Source organism: Nannobrachium achirus (assembly GCF_963921795.1).
Source record: "Nannobrachium achirus genome assembly, chromosome: 14".
Lineage (NCBI taxonomy): Eukaryota > Metazoa > Chordata > Actinopteri > Myctophiformes > Myctophidae > Nannobrachium > Nannobrachium achirus.
The window spans coordinates 7,837,450-7,850,448 of NC_137821.1; the positions used below are offsets into that span (position 1 = coordinate 7,837,450).

Below are 12,999 nucleotides of genomic sequence, written 5' to 3' on the forward strand. Positions count from 1 at the left end.
TGAGCGTGTAGATCCGCTATTTTCACAATTTCTGCCTCTAATATTTAACAATTTGGCCAATGCTTAATTTGTCATTTTAGAGGTATTAAAACGTCCTGAAATTGTCACTTTAGAAATGTGCAGATACCCTCTATACACTTTGTTTGTTAACTGTTGAGTGAGAAAACAATGCTGCACACCAAGTTACAGTAATCATCTGGGGACCCCCCAAAATAATTTGGGGACCACCCCTGGGGGTCCCGACCCACAGGTTGAGGGGTGCCATGATGCCAGTCCAGGAGTGCCTCAGAATAATTTGGAATTCATCAATATCACTTCACTTTAACCTTTTAGCTTAGTGAAACTGACCTGATCTGCTCTGTACTTGATGAGTTCTTTTTTTTCTCCATCTACCCCAACTCTCTTCACCAAAAGATTGCCGATCTACAAGCTCACAATGCGTCATAACGTGACGCTTTGTGAGCTTGTAGACCTGCTATTTTTGGTGAACCTTCCCCCCATAATAGCCACTGCAATAGGACATAGCATTGTGCATGGTTTACTGGTGTCAAAAAGAATTACACGATATAAGCTACAACATTTAACAGATACTGCGAGCTTGTAGATCTGCTATTTTTGAAAAGGTCGTTGAAAATGTGTGCAAATCTTATATGTATTTTCAAAGCAAACGATTGTAACTCAAATTTTGCTTCTGGGTGGTCCCTGGAACTAAATGTTTTGAGATGGGGGTCCGTGGCCAAATACTACATATCAGTTTGGGGGTCCTTCACATGAAAAGGTTTGAGAACCACTGACATAGTAGTCCCTCAAGAACAGACTGAGTGAAAAGGACCTTTTCTTTGACTATGACTAGCCATATTGCTGACATAGAAACACAGGTTTTTCAAAAAAATCTTAGAAGGATTCAAAAGACACTTATAGAATCGGGTCAAAATTCATTTTTTTACGATTTTTCAAAAATAGCAGATCTACAAGCTTGCAGCGCGGCACTTGGTGCCGCGCTGTGAGCTTGTATATCTGCTATTTTTCAATAGTTAAAGCATAAAATAACAATACACTATAATGTGTACCCGTTAGGGATGCGAAGATATACCAGTACGGATCGTAATCGCGATACAAACGTCCGCGATACGGGTGAATAGGTTCATTCAGTGTGTACCGGTACAATAGACGGCCGAAATCGTGATGGATCGTACCGTGAGTGTCTGGATTGGTAAATATCGCGGTTGTATCGGTTCTTCCATATAGTATTTCATTATATCCTGTGTTTCCGAGGCGCCATGAATGCACCATCATCAACCGTTCAGCCCCCTCCCCAAAAGCCAGTCTTTAACGCAAGCTGCGACTCGGACAGACGGACAACATCTGCACTCTGCATGCAGGCAACCAGGGAGACAGACAGTGCAGCAAATGCGAGTGAATCAACACAGATGAACTAGCAGCCCCATGGGTTAAAAATATGCAAGATTAGTAGTACAGTACTTAGCTTTATAACATCCAAGTCCGCTGCGCTGATTGTTGTCACAGAGTAGCACAGGCTGATCGAGTGATATGTAATCAACAGCCGTTTCTTAGCGAATCTCCGACGGACAATTGATTGAGATCATCTTCTGCGCTATATTAACTGCACACACACAACAACAATGTTGCTGGGTGTTGTAGGACTACTGCTTGCGTTTAAAACAAAGTATTTGTCACTGTTCTACAACTTTCCTGTTGATGCAAGCAACTCTCTCACTTTCTCTGCTGCTAGTTCTGCTCTGGGAAAGAAGCCTAATTTATACATCGCTGTACAAGGGTGTCGCACCTAAAATACAGTAGCAGACCTACAAGCTCACAATGCGTCGTGGATGCGACGTGCTGTGAGCTTGTAGGTCTGTTTTAAAACATTTTGGCTATAGAAATTGCATAATCCTGGATATAATATAATAATACAAACCAGGGAGGGACTTAATTGTTTTTCAGGTCAAGGACCCCTTGGCTCAGACAGAGATCAAGCAGGGACCCTCGCTGTAGGCTAGGCATTATAGCCTACTGTATCACACAAATATTTGGCAGGCCCCCTGTAATAACCCTGGATTGGGGTCCCTGACCCCCAGTTGAAGACATATAGGCCTACTAATAATGACATAGGCCTTCTATATGATTAGTTATCAAACAATTCTACAATAGCCAGCAGCTTTGTGTTCTCCCAGAATACTATATGTTGGGTTGTTAGACAGAGCCTAGTACTACAGTGAAACAATAAATTGCCTTGAATTAAAATTTCATAAATTTTTAGTCGCTATGTTTTGTAAATTTTGGGATTTGGGCTTGAATCGTGGTGAATCGTGAATCGTATCGCATCGTATCGGGAACAGGGGTGGATCGTGATGTATCGTATCGGCAGGATTTCAATGTATCGCAATTATATCGTATCGCTGGCAGTCTATCGAGGTGCGTATCGTATCGCCTCAGTGGTCGAGATTCGCATCCCTAGTACCCGTTCTAAATGGGTTAAAGGACAACTTTGTTTTTTTACAACAAGGGTTCATATTTTAGATTGTAATCAGAGAAAAGAAAAAGTGAGTGTTAAAATGTTTTCATTTTCTTCGTTCTATTGTTTTATCGCGTTTACCGTGCTAAAATGTGGGGCATGCGTACGCATGGGGGCATGCGTACAAGTGGCTAAATATATCTTTTTAGACACAATAAGCCAGCAGTTTCTTTATTGCTATTTACAGTAACACTTCTAGCCCCCATAAGTCACATCCAACCATGAAAGGTTGTGTTGTATCTTGGGAATGGGCATATTCTGTGTAAAATGACATATTTAGCCACTTGTACACATGCCCCCAACCACTGAAATAAGAATCTCTAAAACAATAGAAAGAAGTAAATGAAATAATTGAAACACTCATCTTTTATATTCTTTAATTACAATCTAAAATATGAACCCTTGTTGTAAAAAACTTAAGTTGTCCTTTAAAAAAAAAGCCTGACCCAAACCAAAGTCCAGCAAATACGTGACCAATTGGGCCCAGCCCAGCCTGTGTCATAGCGTCGCATCAGTACTTTTACTTCAACTCCACATCTCTGAGGAAAATGTTGTACTTTTTACTCCACTACAATTATTTGACAACTTTAGTTACTTGTTACTGGTAGATTTTGTGACAAAACTACTTCAACCCTGCATACATTTCGTCCGTTTGAAGATGGCCGATCTACAAGCTCACAATGCTCGTTCTCCTCGTTCTCCTGCTATACCACAAAAATGTGGAAAGCCTTACCGTAGGCCTTAATAAAGAGGTGCCAATCCCTAACATCCTTTAAAACCACCCTGAAGAACCACTTACAGGTGGCAGCCGCTCGTAACTGGTAAAATAAATAAACCTAGCTTAGCCTTACCCTCCCCCTGACCTTTCTATTATATATATATATATATATATATATATATATATATATATATATATATATATATATATACATATACATAGTTTGTTTTTTTATGACAATATCTACTGCATAGTATTGTGTTCTATCCGTCTGTCATTCAATGTTATATGAGATACTTAAAAGGTTTCCCATGAAAATAAGCCGAAAAGTTTACTAGGATCTCCTTTTAGTTGAACTTGTACCAGTGAACTGTACTGTCATGAAACTGTACCTTTTCCTACGCAAACCTATAAGTCTACAATCAATCAATCAAATGCGTTGCGATGCGACACATTGTGAGCTTGTATTGAGACTTTTATGTAAGTAACAAATGTCGTACTTTTTCCACCAATGATTTTGGTTGCTATCGCTGTTGAGCCACAGGTAATGGGATGGGAGGGAAAAAACGATGTGATGCTGAATACCTCTAAATAACATTTAATTACATGTTTAATGAGTAAAACAATATGACTTGCCATTAATACTCTCAATCTGATTCATCCTTTTTTTAATTAACTTAAGCCTGATTTACACTTTGTCATACGTTTGAAACTGTTCAAAAGAAATAATAATAATAATTAAGACAATAACAATAATAATTTAAAACATAATCAGGAACTATGAGGAAGAAACAGATGTCTTCTTAACTAAAAAAATATATATATATCTCTGCAGCAGATATCATTTCATTCATTAAATCTCTGCAAGCACTTCACACGTCCATCTTCAGTTAGTGTTTCTGTTGGGTTTGTGTTAGGAGTCAGCCACGTCTGTGGTCTGTGGTCTGTGGTCCGGGCTGCTTAAAGGCCTAGAATTATTGAATGCTTTAACCAGTGAAAAATAGCAGATATACAAGCTCACAGCGCGGCACCGAGTGCCGCGCTGCGAGCTTGTAGATCTGCTATTTTTGGAAAAAAATCGTGAAAATTTTGGCAAATCTCTGAACGTATGTATTTTCAAAGGGAAAGTAAGTAATTCACATTTTGCTTCTGGGTGGTCCCTGGAACTAGATATTTTGAGATGCGGGTCCGTGGCCAAATACATATCCTCTTGGGGGTCCCTCACATGAAAAGGTTTGAGAACCACTGACATGGTAGTCTCTCAAGAACAGACCAACTGAGCTCCAGTTGAGTGAAAATTACCTTTTCTTTGACGATGGCTGGCCAGATTGCTGACACGGAAGCATAGTTTTTTTTTTCAAAATAACCTTAGAAGGATTCAAAAGACACTTATAGAATCGGATCAAAATTCTAATTTTCACGATTTTTCTAAAATAGCAGATCTACAAGCTCGCAGCGCGGCGTGAGCTTGTATATCTGCTATTTTTTTTTAGATTTAAAGCATAAAATATTGCGTCATATTGTGTTCAGGCCTAAATGGGTTTTAAAGGGGCATTCCCAACAGGCCAAGATAAAATTAAAGATAAATAATAATATCTTTCTCAATTGAAGTGGATGGGAATGGATGGTAGCGTCAGTGTGGGCACTGTTGTAGATTAGAGTTTATCATGATTGATTATGTGTGACGTTATAGAGTAAATCATGTGTTAATCATTGATAATATTCATATTCTAGGTCTTTATGATGATACTAATACCTGATAGTTAGGAGTAGAGAGGTCTTCAGTAGGCCTCAGTAACTACTGTTTTGGTAAAGCCCATCTTGTTATGGTACAGCTCGTTCCAGAGGCCTTGAAGCCACACAGTATAACTCTAGTGTCTGACCATTCTTCTTGGCAGAACTACCTTACCACTGCCCAGAGTGTTAATTGTACTTCTGCCCAACTTGACCACACCACCACCTAATATAATTGTCTTGTCTCCTCTGTTTCTCATGATTATTGATTGATCTGAATTCCACCACAGCACTAACATCCACTTCAATTGAGAAGGATTTCTTTTTCTTATCTTTGCCCGGTGGGGATGACCCTGATTGACATGATTAACGTCTCCACTCCACCCGTCCTGTGGGTTCTGTGTGTCCCAGTGCTGATCTTGGTGAGCAGTGCACTGTTCTGGGCCTCTGCCTCCGCCTCGGCGTCAGAGTCAGATTCTTTGTCCTGAGCTGGCTGGGTGGTATGGGCTGCCTCTGTGTCAGAGTCAAGGGCTTTGCAGACCGGCGCGATTTCTCGCACGGAAAAATCCCACGATCGAACCCAGTTCGATTCGTGCGTCTTTTCCCATGGGGTAAAAACTCATTGACTCCTTTCGGATCCGCAGTGAGGATTCCGCACTACATTGCACACCAATGCATTTTAATCATGGAGCAAACGGGGGAGAAAAAACGCGACGGAACTGTATGCAAAGCCCGTAGTGTCAGAGTCACAAGCGACCTTAAGCAACGCTACGGCAGATGACAACGGTAACCGGAAATGATCCGCGCTCGATAGATAAACCTGCCGTCGCCGCAGCTGTCTCTACTACGGCAGAAGGTCCCTTCCCACGTAGCGCCTACTCCGTCTGCTGCGTGTACGCGTCGCCATGGGAACCAAAGCGTTCAGTGAAAGGGGTGGGACTGGGAACCCGTCGCCGCAGAGGCTTTGCTTAACCATTTTGAACGCTGCAGCGATTACGTCGTAGCAGCCGTAGTACGCCTGGCGTTGCCGTCCTGAAAATCATCGAGCTTAAAGTCGCTATTGTCAGAGTCTTTTTCCTGGGAGGGCTGGGAGGTCTGCCTCTGCGTCAGAGTCACTGTCAGAGTCCTTGTCCATGGCGGGCTGGCCGTCCTGCTCCAGCCCGTCAGAGTCAGTGTCAGAGTCCTTGTCCATGGCGGGCTGGCCGTCCTGCTCCAGCCGCGTGGCTCCTTTCCTCTGAGGCAGCACGGTGAAGAAGGCCTCCTGCCAGTCCCCTTTCTCCAGGAAGGCCAGGATGATCTCGAACACTGCAAACCACAGAGAGACGCACCTTAACAATGCAGGCCTTTTGCACACAAAACTCAAGAGAGGAAACTCAAAGTTCACTTTGAGAACCGCTGTCCTAGACATTCTTAAATGACACATTGGAATCAGTCAGTATTCAATACTTGCCATCGACCTGCGATACGCAAGTTATGGGTATCGGAATCGATATCGGGAAGGAAAGAACTGTATGGGTAGTGGGTACATAATATCTAGTTTCAACATGGGTGTCTGTCATACTGTACATAGAAAAGGCTAGTAAACATAGTCATCTCCTCACCGTGATTCACAGTCAGCACTTTACGACTGTTCATCTTGACAAAGCTGCTCAGTGGAAGCTGTGCGTGTTCCATGCCCAGCTCCTTGGCCTTCTCAAAGGTTAAACCCTACAAGACAAGCAAAGGGTAACATAAACATGAGGACAACGCTCCTACCAGATCAAGTCACCCTTTGTCAGCCTTCTGATTGGTCCCTGACTGGCGCGGTCATAGCGATTTCGATAATTATAATGAATAAGCTTCAACAAACTAGTTCACATGAACGATATCGATGTAACTAAGATATTCGATTGGGTACATATATTCTAAATGGGCAGAATTACAATTAAAATACATTTCAATTTCCTGGTCAGTGCGAGTCACCCAAGATGCACTGCTCTCTCTCTCTCTCTCTCTGCCCTCTGCCTGTTTCAGAGGATTAAACTAATTAAAACATGTATTTTCGGGGGAAACCCCCTGTTTTGCAATGTAACTACTGTACTTTTTTGTTCCTTTTTTATTAATATCACGTAGATGTTTTTCTTTTGGTCATTTAAATAGCAACAATGAGGCTATGAAAAATCTTGTTTTTATAATGGAAGTGAATGGGAAAAAAAGTCTTCCCTGGCTTTTTTGTCCCACCTAGTAACAGAGCGACATGGGGTGGGACTTCTGTCAGGTGACATTCAACGAAAGGAATATTCGTATGAACTTTATTAAACTGGTATTTATACCACCCCAAAATGTGAAACAGGAAATAACTAGAAGCAGTGCTCTTCCGAGCACAGGTCTAGGTCCTGGTGGCGCTAAATGTGAAAAGGCTGCCCTGTCTTCTTTGGCCTTTAACGGCAATGTGATGCTGCATGCATGGTTTGAGGCATTTTGTTCAAAAATACCTCAAATCATGAGGCATTTTCCTGGAAATTACGCACTTACAGTATTTTTTTTACAAACTCTCGACCAAATCTTTGCCAAAAAAAATAGCTGATCTACAAGCTCACAATGTGTCGCATAGTGACGCGTTATGAGCTTGTACTCCTGGTGCTCCAGAACGGATGCAAAAGTGGTGGCGCCCCCAGTGGAGGACCCCCTCCACTGCAGCTCACATAAAATGCCTTAACTCGGGCTAGGAGCGACCGGGAGAGCCGGGGCCGGTACCTATTTGTACGCCTCGGCGGCGCGGAGACCCCACCCCTCATTTCTCACATGGCCCTCTTCTAGCGTCACCATCAGGCCGATTTTTTTCAACCACATGTTTGGACACTGCTCCTACACATTTTGCCCTAAAATCACGCTGCGACCTGACGGTCGCTTATCTCCCGATTAGGGAGTCTTACTGGTGTATATTGGGGATATTTAAATTGTCGTGATAATATCGCAAATCGCTATTTTTCCGGTCACAATAATCGTGGCGTGTAATTTCATATAGTCCCATCCCTAGTAACCAGTAAGACTGCCTAAATCGGGAGATAAGCGACTGCCAGGTCGCATGTAAAAATCGGCCTGATGGTGGCGCTACATGGGACAGATCCATGTTGATGACATGACTGTAGACATACTGTGTACCGCTTTGCGTGATTTTAGGGCAAAATCTGTAGGTGCAGTGTCCAAAAATGTGTTTAAAAAAACTCGGCCTGAAGGTGCCACTAAATGTGACAGATCCATGTTGATGACATGACTGTAGAAATACTGTGTACCGCTTTGCGTGATTTTAGGGCAAAATCTGTAGGAGCAGTGTCCAAAAATGTGTTTTGCAAGAATCGGCCTCATGGTGGCGCTAGAAAAGGGCCATGTGAGAAATGAGGGTAGAAGTAGTGGTTTGGCAGCCAAGGAGTGTGTGTGCAAAGTTTGGCATAGATCGGGGCAACGGTGGCGGAGATATGAGAAGGACAAAAGTGTGACGTGTGACTGACTGACAGCCGGTGGAAGTTTTGATAGTAACTGCGACCTGACGGTCACGATAAAGGGGCAGCCGTAGCTGAGTGGTTAGGGAGCCTGCCTGGGGAGCCAGAGCTCCTGGTTGTCGCCGGTACGAATCTCTATGTGTCGATGTGTCCCTGAGCCAAGACTCTTAACCCCTAATTGCTCCCCGAGCGCCACATACTGTATGACTGCTCACTAGGGCATTTCACCAAATATTCAAATATTTGTTTATTCGAATATCAAAGTCACTATTCGATGTTGTTCCCTGAAGTCGAATATTCGCTAATTTAAAATGTATTTTATTGTTTTCTCTTTAAAAAATATATAGTTTATAAAGCTTGGCTAGAGAGGAAGTCATAAGAATGAGTTGTCAATGCCCCTGGTGGATGAATTTGTACATGCTCTATACAGGGGTTCTCAAACCTTCATTAGGCCATGACCCCCAAAATAAACATATTTGAACTGGGGACCCCCACCCTGACAAGCACTTGGAATTGTAGGTATTACATTTAATGTGACTCGGTTCCGCAGATGAATATTGTGAAAATAGCAGATCTTGTGCATCTGTAGATCTGCTGTTTTCACAATGTTCGCCTCTTGCTTACTTAAAATTTGACAGTTTTGCCAGTCCTGTAGAATTGCCAGTCCTACACCTAAGACAGGCAGCCTCTGTGGATAGCTTTAAAGCACAGCTCAAGACCTATTTCTTTACTCTTGCTTTTAGCAGATTTGTTTTAATCTCTCTATTATTAGATCTCTCTATTATAGTTCAAAATAAAACAGCATAATGGCAAATAAACATTGCTTTCTATTCAATGACAGACAGTTCATACTAGTCAATTTATTGATGTTGATTTGGTTTAGAAATGTACAGATGAGCAGGTCAAACTCAAAATACAAATAAACAAACAAAAATCCAATTTTCTAGTTTTTTCTCAGGTACCCCCTGCAGTACCCCCTGCGTCCCCCTAGAGGTAGCCATAACCCCATGTGAGAAACACTGCCCTAGGGGGTTTACTGACCCGTTGTGTCTCCCTGGATGGGAGCGCCACGTCGCCGAGGAGCTGCAGACCTGGGGCTACCCGTTTTAGAACTTTGAAAACTTTCTACTCGCTCGGCTGTGCCTTCTGCCCGGCTCGAGTGTTTGGTAGCGTTAGCCGTTAGCTTGCTAGCTCGTTCGCTTTGCCTTGCTAACGTTAGCTGCCTTCATCGCTATGGATCTACGTGCTCTTCTGCCAAGGCAGTACTGTCTATCGTGCGTTAGCCTGGTGTAGCTTAGCTTAGCCTTGCTTTGCTGCTGGTTCGCCAACGCCACGATGTCCGATGTTCCACGGCCCTCGGCTAGCATGCTGCTATCCTTGTTCCCCTGGAAGTGTAGTCTGTCTGGATGCTGGAGACTTATCGCTCGATGATCCCGCAGGCTGCTTCATGTGGTGAGTCTTTCTAGCGTTAGCATTTGGCCTTGCTTGCTTGTTCCTTTGTTCGGTAGCCTCATGCTAGAAGGCCCTCGCCCAGGGCACTGATTGCTAGCACGCCCTAGCTTGGGGGTCGCTATTGTCTTTACTTCTAGCTGGCTAGGACTTCCACTGTTTGTCCGGTGTTTTCTCGTATTGTCCCCGCCGACCTGGTCTCGCCGACCAGGCCTCCGGGCCTCTCCTGGCAGGTTTGTTTTGGCATGCAGCGGTGCCCGCTGTTTGTGCTTCCTTCACTTAGCCTCCATTAGCTTTGTGGCCTGCCTGGATTTTCCTTCCACCGGACATTTCTGCCACCGGGGCTCGCGGCGCTTTAGGCCACAGCGCTGCTTCTCGCCCCGGGCCGCAGACTGCAGCCACTACGCCTATGGGGGGCTCCAGCACGTCGCTGGTGCCCTACGGCGGACGGCTGCAGCATCACGGGACTACCCGCCGGTTCTCGGCCTCTCTCCCGCCGGTTCGGCTGTCCGCCGTCCCAGGGAGGAGAACCTGCTAGCCCGCCCGGCCGCTCCCACGTCGGGGGCGGCTAGCGGCGACGCTTTTCCCGCCTGCAGCCACGACGCCTATGGGGGGCTCCAGCGCGCCGCTGGGGTCCTACGGCTGGCGTCTGCAACTTCACGGGACCACACGCCGGCCCTCGCCCTTTCTCCCTGAGGTGGTCAACCTTCAGGGAGGAGAGCCTGCTAGTCCGCCCGGCCGCTCCCACGCCGGGGGCGGCTAGCGGCGGCTCCGGTTCCTGCCTGCAGCCACGACGCCTATTGGGGGCTCCAGCGCGCCGCTGGTACCCTACGGCTGGCGTCTGCAACTTCGAGGGACCCCGCCCGGCCAGGGGCGGCTAGCGGCGGCTCCGGTTCCCGCCTGCAGCCACTATGCCTATTGGGTGAATTTGAGAGTGAGGATGAGGAGGGATTGAATTTGGTTGAAGGCTCTTCTCCCAGTATTCCTCCTACAAGTGAGTCTTGCAAGTCCTAGGTTCCACGAGGACCCTGCATCCTTCCGCCCACCTCCGCCTCAACCCCCTCCCTCCCCTCCTCCATGCAGAAGGAGGGGAATGGGTCGGCGGCGCCCCAGTACATCCCGCTCTCCCCTACACTGTGCCAGTGGAAGGGGGCCTGGGTCTGCGGCACCCGGACTGTGGTTTTTTCCACATGGTGGGGCTCAAGGAGACCACTTACTGCTGTCAATAGACACAGAGGCACAGATCAATCAAATAATGTCTTTAGCCAAAAGAAAATAGTACCTCATAGACACAGAAGGCTACGATTGGTTTGCCTGTCTGTCTTTAGCCAAGAGATATCAACTGTTCATGTTATGAATTGGCCAAACGGAATAGCCGCCAGCATCAGAAATCTTTTTTCTCAACTCTAACTGAAGAAGAGATGGTCACGGTTATAATTTAGTTTCCGGGTGAAAGAAAAGATGACGCTGGCCATGTGCTTCTTTGTAAGCACTGTTAACCGCTCCTATCTGGCTTTGTGTGTATGTATGAGTGTCTGTATGAGCACGGAACTCCATGTATGGAAATAACTGTCTCCACGGACAGAACGACCCATACAAGGAGATATGCGCACGTCATGTTTGATATCATGTGAAGTGAGCACCGCTCACATGGTAACTTGTTGGCAGACTGGAGGCTTCCATGCTGTGCTGGGCTCTGTTGGCAGGTTGGAGACGTTCATGAAGATCATGGGTAGAGATGTGTTGAAACTGCGGCGGCTGCTCGTCCCAGGATCTTGCTGGACTAGATTATGTTGTCTTAGATGCTTCACATCTAAGACATACAGGTTGTTACTGTCGTCTGAAGACGAGTCATCATTACGCATTCCTCCAAAGAAGATCAAGCGGTCCTCCACCATGCGACAGCACATCCCTTCTCTCTTGCCTGGGACTTGCCCCATCAGCATCGTCCAGGAGGCGGTCTCTGGCTTGAACTTCCACAGATCATTAAAGACCTTCTTGTAAAAGTAGGTCCTTCCACCAAATATGTAGAGCTCTCCGTTGTGGGCGAAGGCTGAAGGTTCTGCACGTCCTGGGGGAGAATTTTTACATTCTGTAATGATCTGCCATCGTTTGGTCTCTGTGTCAAACACTGTGATTTTGTTGAAACATACATCGTCTTCCCCCTCGTAGTACTCTACGAGAGAGCCCCCAAATACGTACATCTTTTTCCCGATGATGGTGGAAGAGTGATGATCCACAAAAGGTAGCTGACCACTGTTGTCACTCCACTCATCAGTCCACTCCATATCCTCAGTCCACTCCATAGTCCACACCTTGTCGTCAGTGTCCAACTTGTAGACTACTTGGTGTTTAGAGTTAGACCCATAGTATATTCCGTAAATATACATGAACTTCTCCAGGACACAGGCAGAAGGATAACATAGCCACTTTGGACCATCCCCACTAGTCGTAGGCTTGAACCAAGTGTGTGTCTCGACATCAAATTCCCACAGCGTGGGGGTGTCGTCCTCGCCTAGCTTTTTGTTTATCCCTCCCCACACGTAGATGGTGTTTCCAACGTGCACGGCCGTGTGACCGATCCGCTGAGTGGGAACCGACTCCTCATTGTCCATTTGGGTCAACCTCTCCCAGCGGTAAGGGTCTTGGGCAGCGTGCAAGACGTGCACTTCAATGGGACATGAGGGCACAGGATATCCATATCGCTCCTTCCCTCCAAAGGAGTAGACCCTGTTGCCCACAGCAACGGCTGCATGGAGGAAGGTCTTCGGCCCCCCTGTTACAATATGTGTTACAATATGCTGGTCAAACATTTCTCAGCGGGACTGCTGTGGATTGAGGTTAAGTGATTAAGGTTGAATCTTTCAAATCTCAGCAGGGGAAAGACACTTACAACTGGAGCAATGTGAGATATACCACTTTATATGGTATAATATGACATCATGTGAAGCTTGGCCAATCAGGGAAGCTGATGCCCTAATATGGTGTGATCTTTCCAAAATTCCAGAAACTGACACATAGAACTGGTACATAGATCTCCATATATGGCTATAAAAAGGCTCTCAGAGGAAACGTGTGGG

General features: G+C 45.5%; 2 protein-coding genes across 2 annotated transcripts in view; both read right to left on the reverse strand.

Annotated features, from left to right (window-relative positions):
* LOC308298354 (uncharacterized protein) overlaps positions 1-1,732 on the reverse strand; it is a 43,134-nt gene extending 41,402 nt beyond the window's left edge. Inside the window, exon 1 of the mRNA XM_080741937.1 lies at positions 1,483-1,732. The gene's annotated coding sequence lies outside the window, so the exon portion shown is untranslated. The remainder of the gene's footprint in view (positions 1-1,482) is intronic.
* Positions 1,733-11,565: 9,833 nt separating this feature from the next.
* LOC308297788 (kelch domain-containing protein 3-like) lies at positions 11,566-12,732 on the reverse strand (the record flags this gene model as incomplete). The annotated part of the gene is made up of 1 exon (XM_080741355.1): positions 11,566-12,732. One exon carries the CDS (start codon positions 12,730-12,732, stop codon positions 11,566-11,568), a length of 1,167 nt encoding a protein of 388 aa, XP_080597481.1.
* Positions 12,733-12,999: the final 267 nt, after the last annotated feature.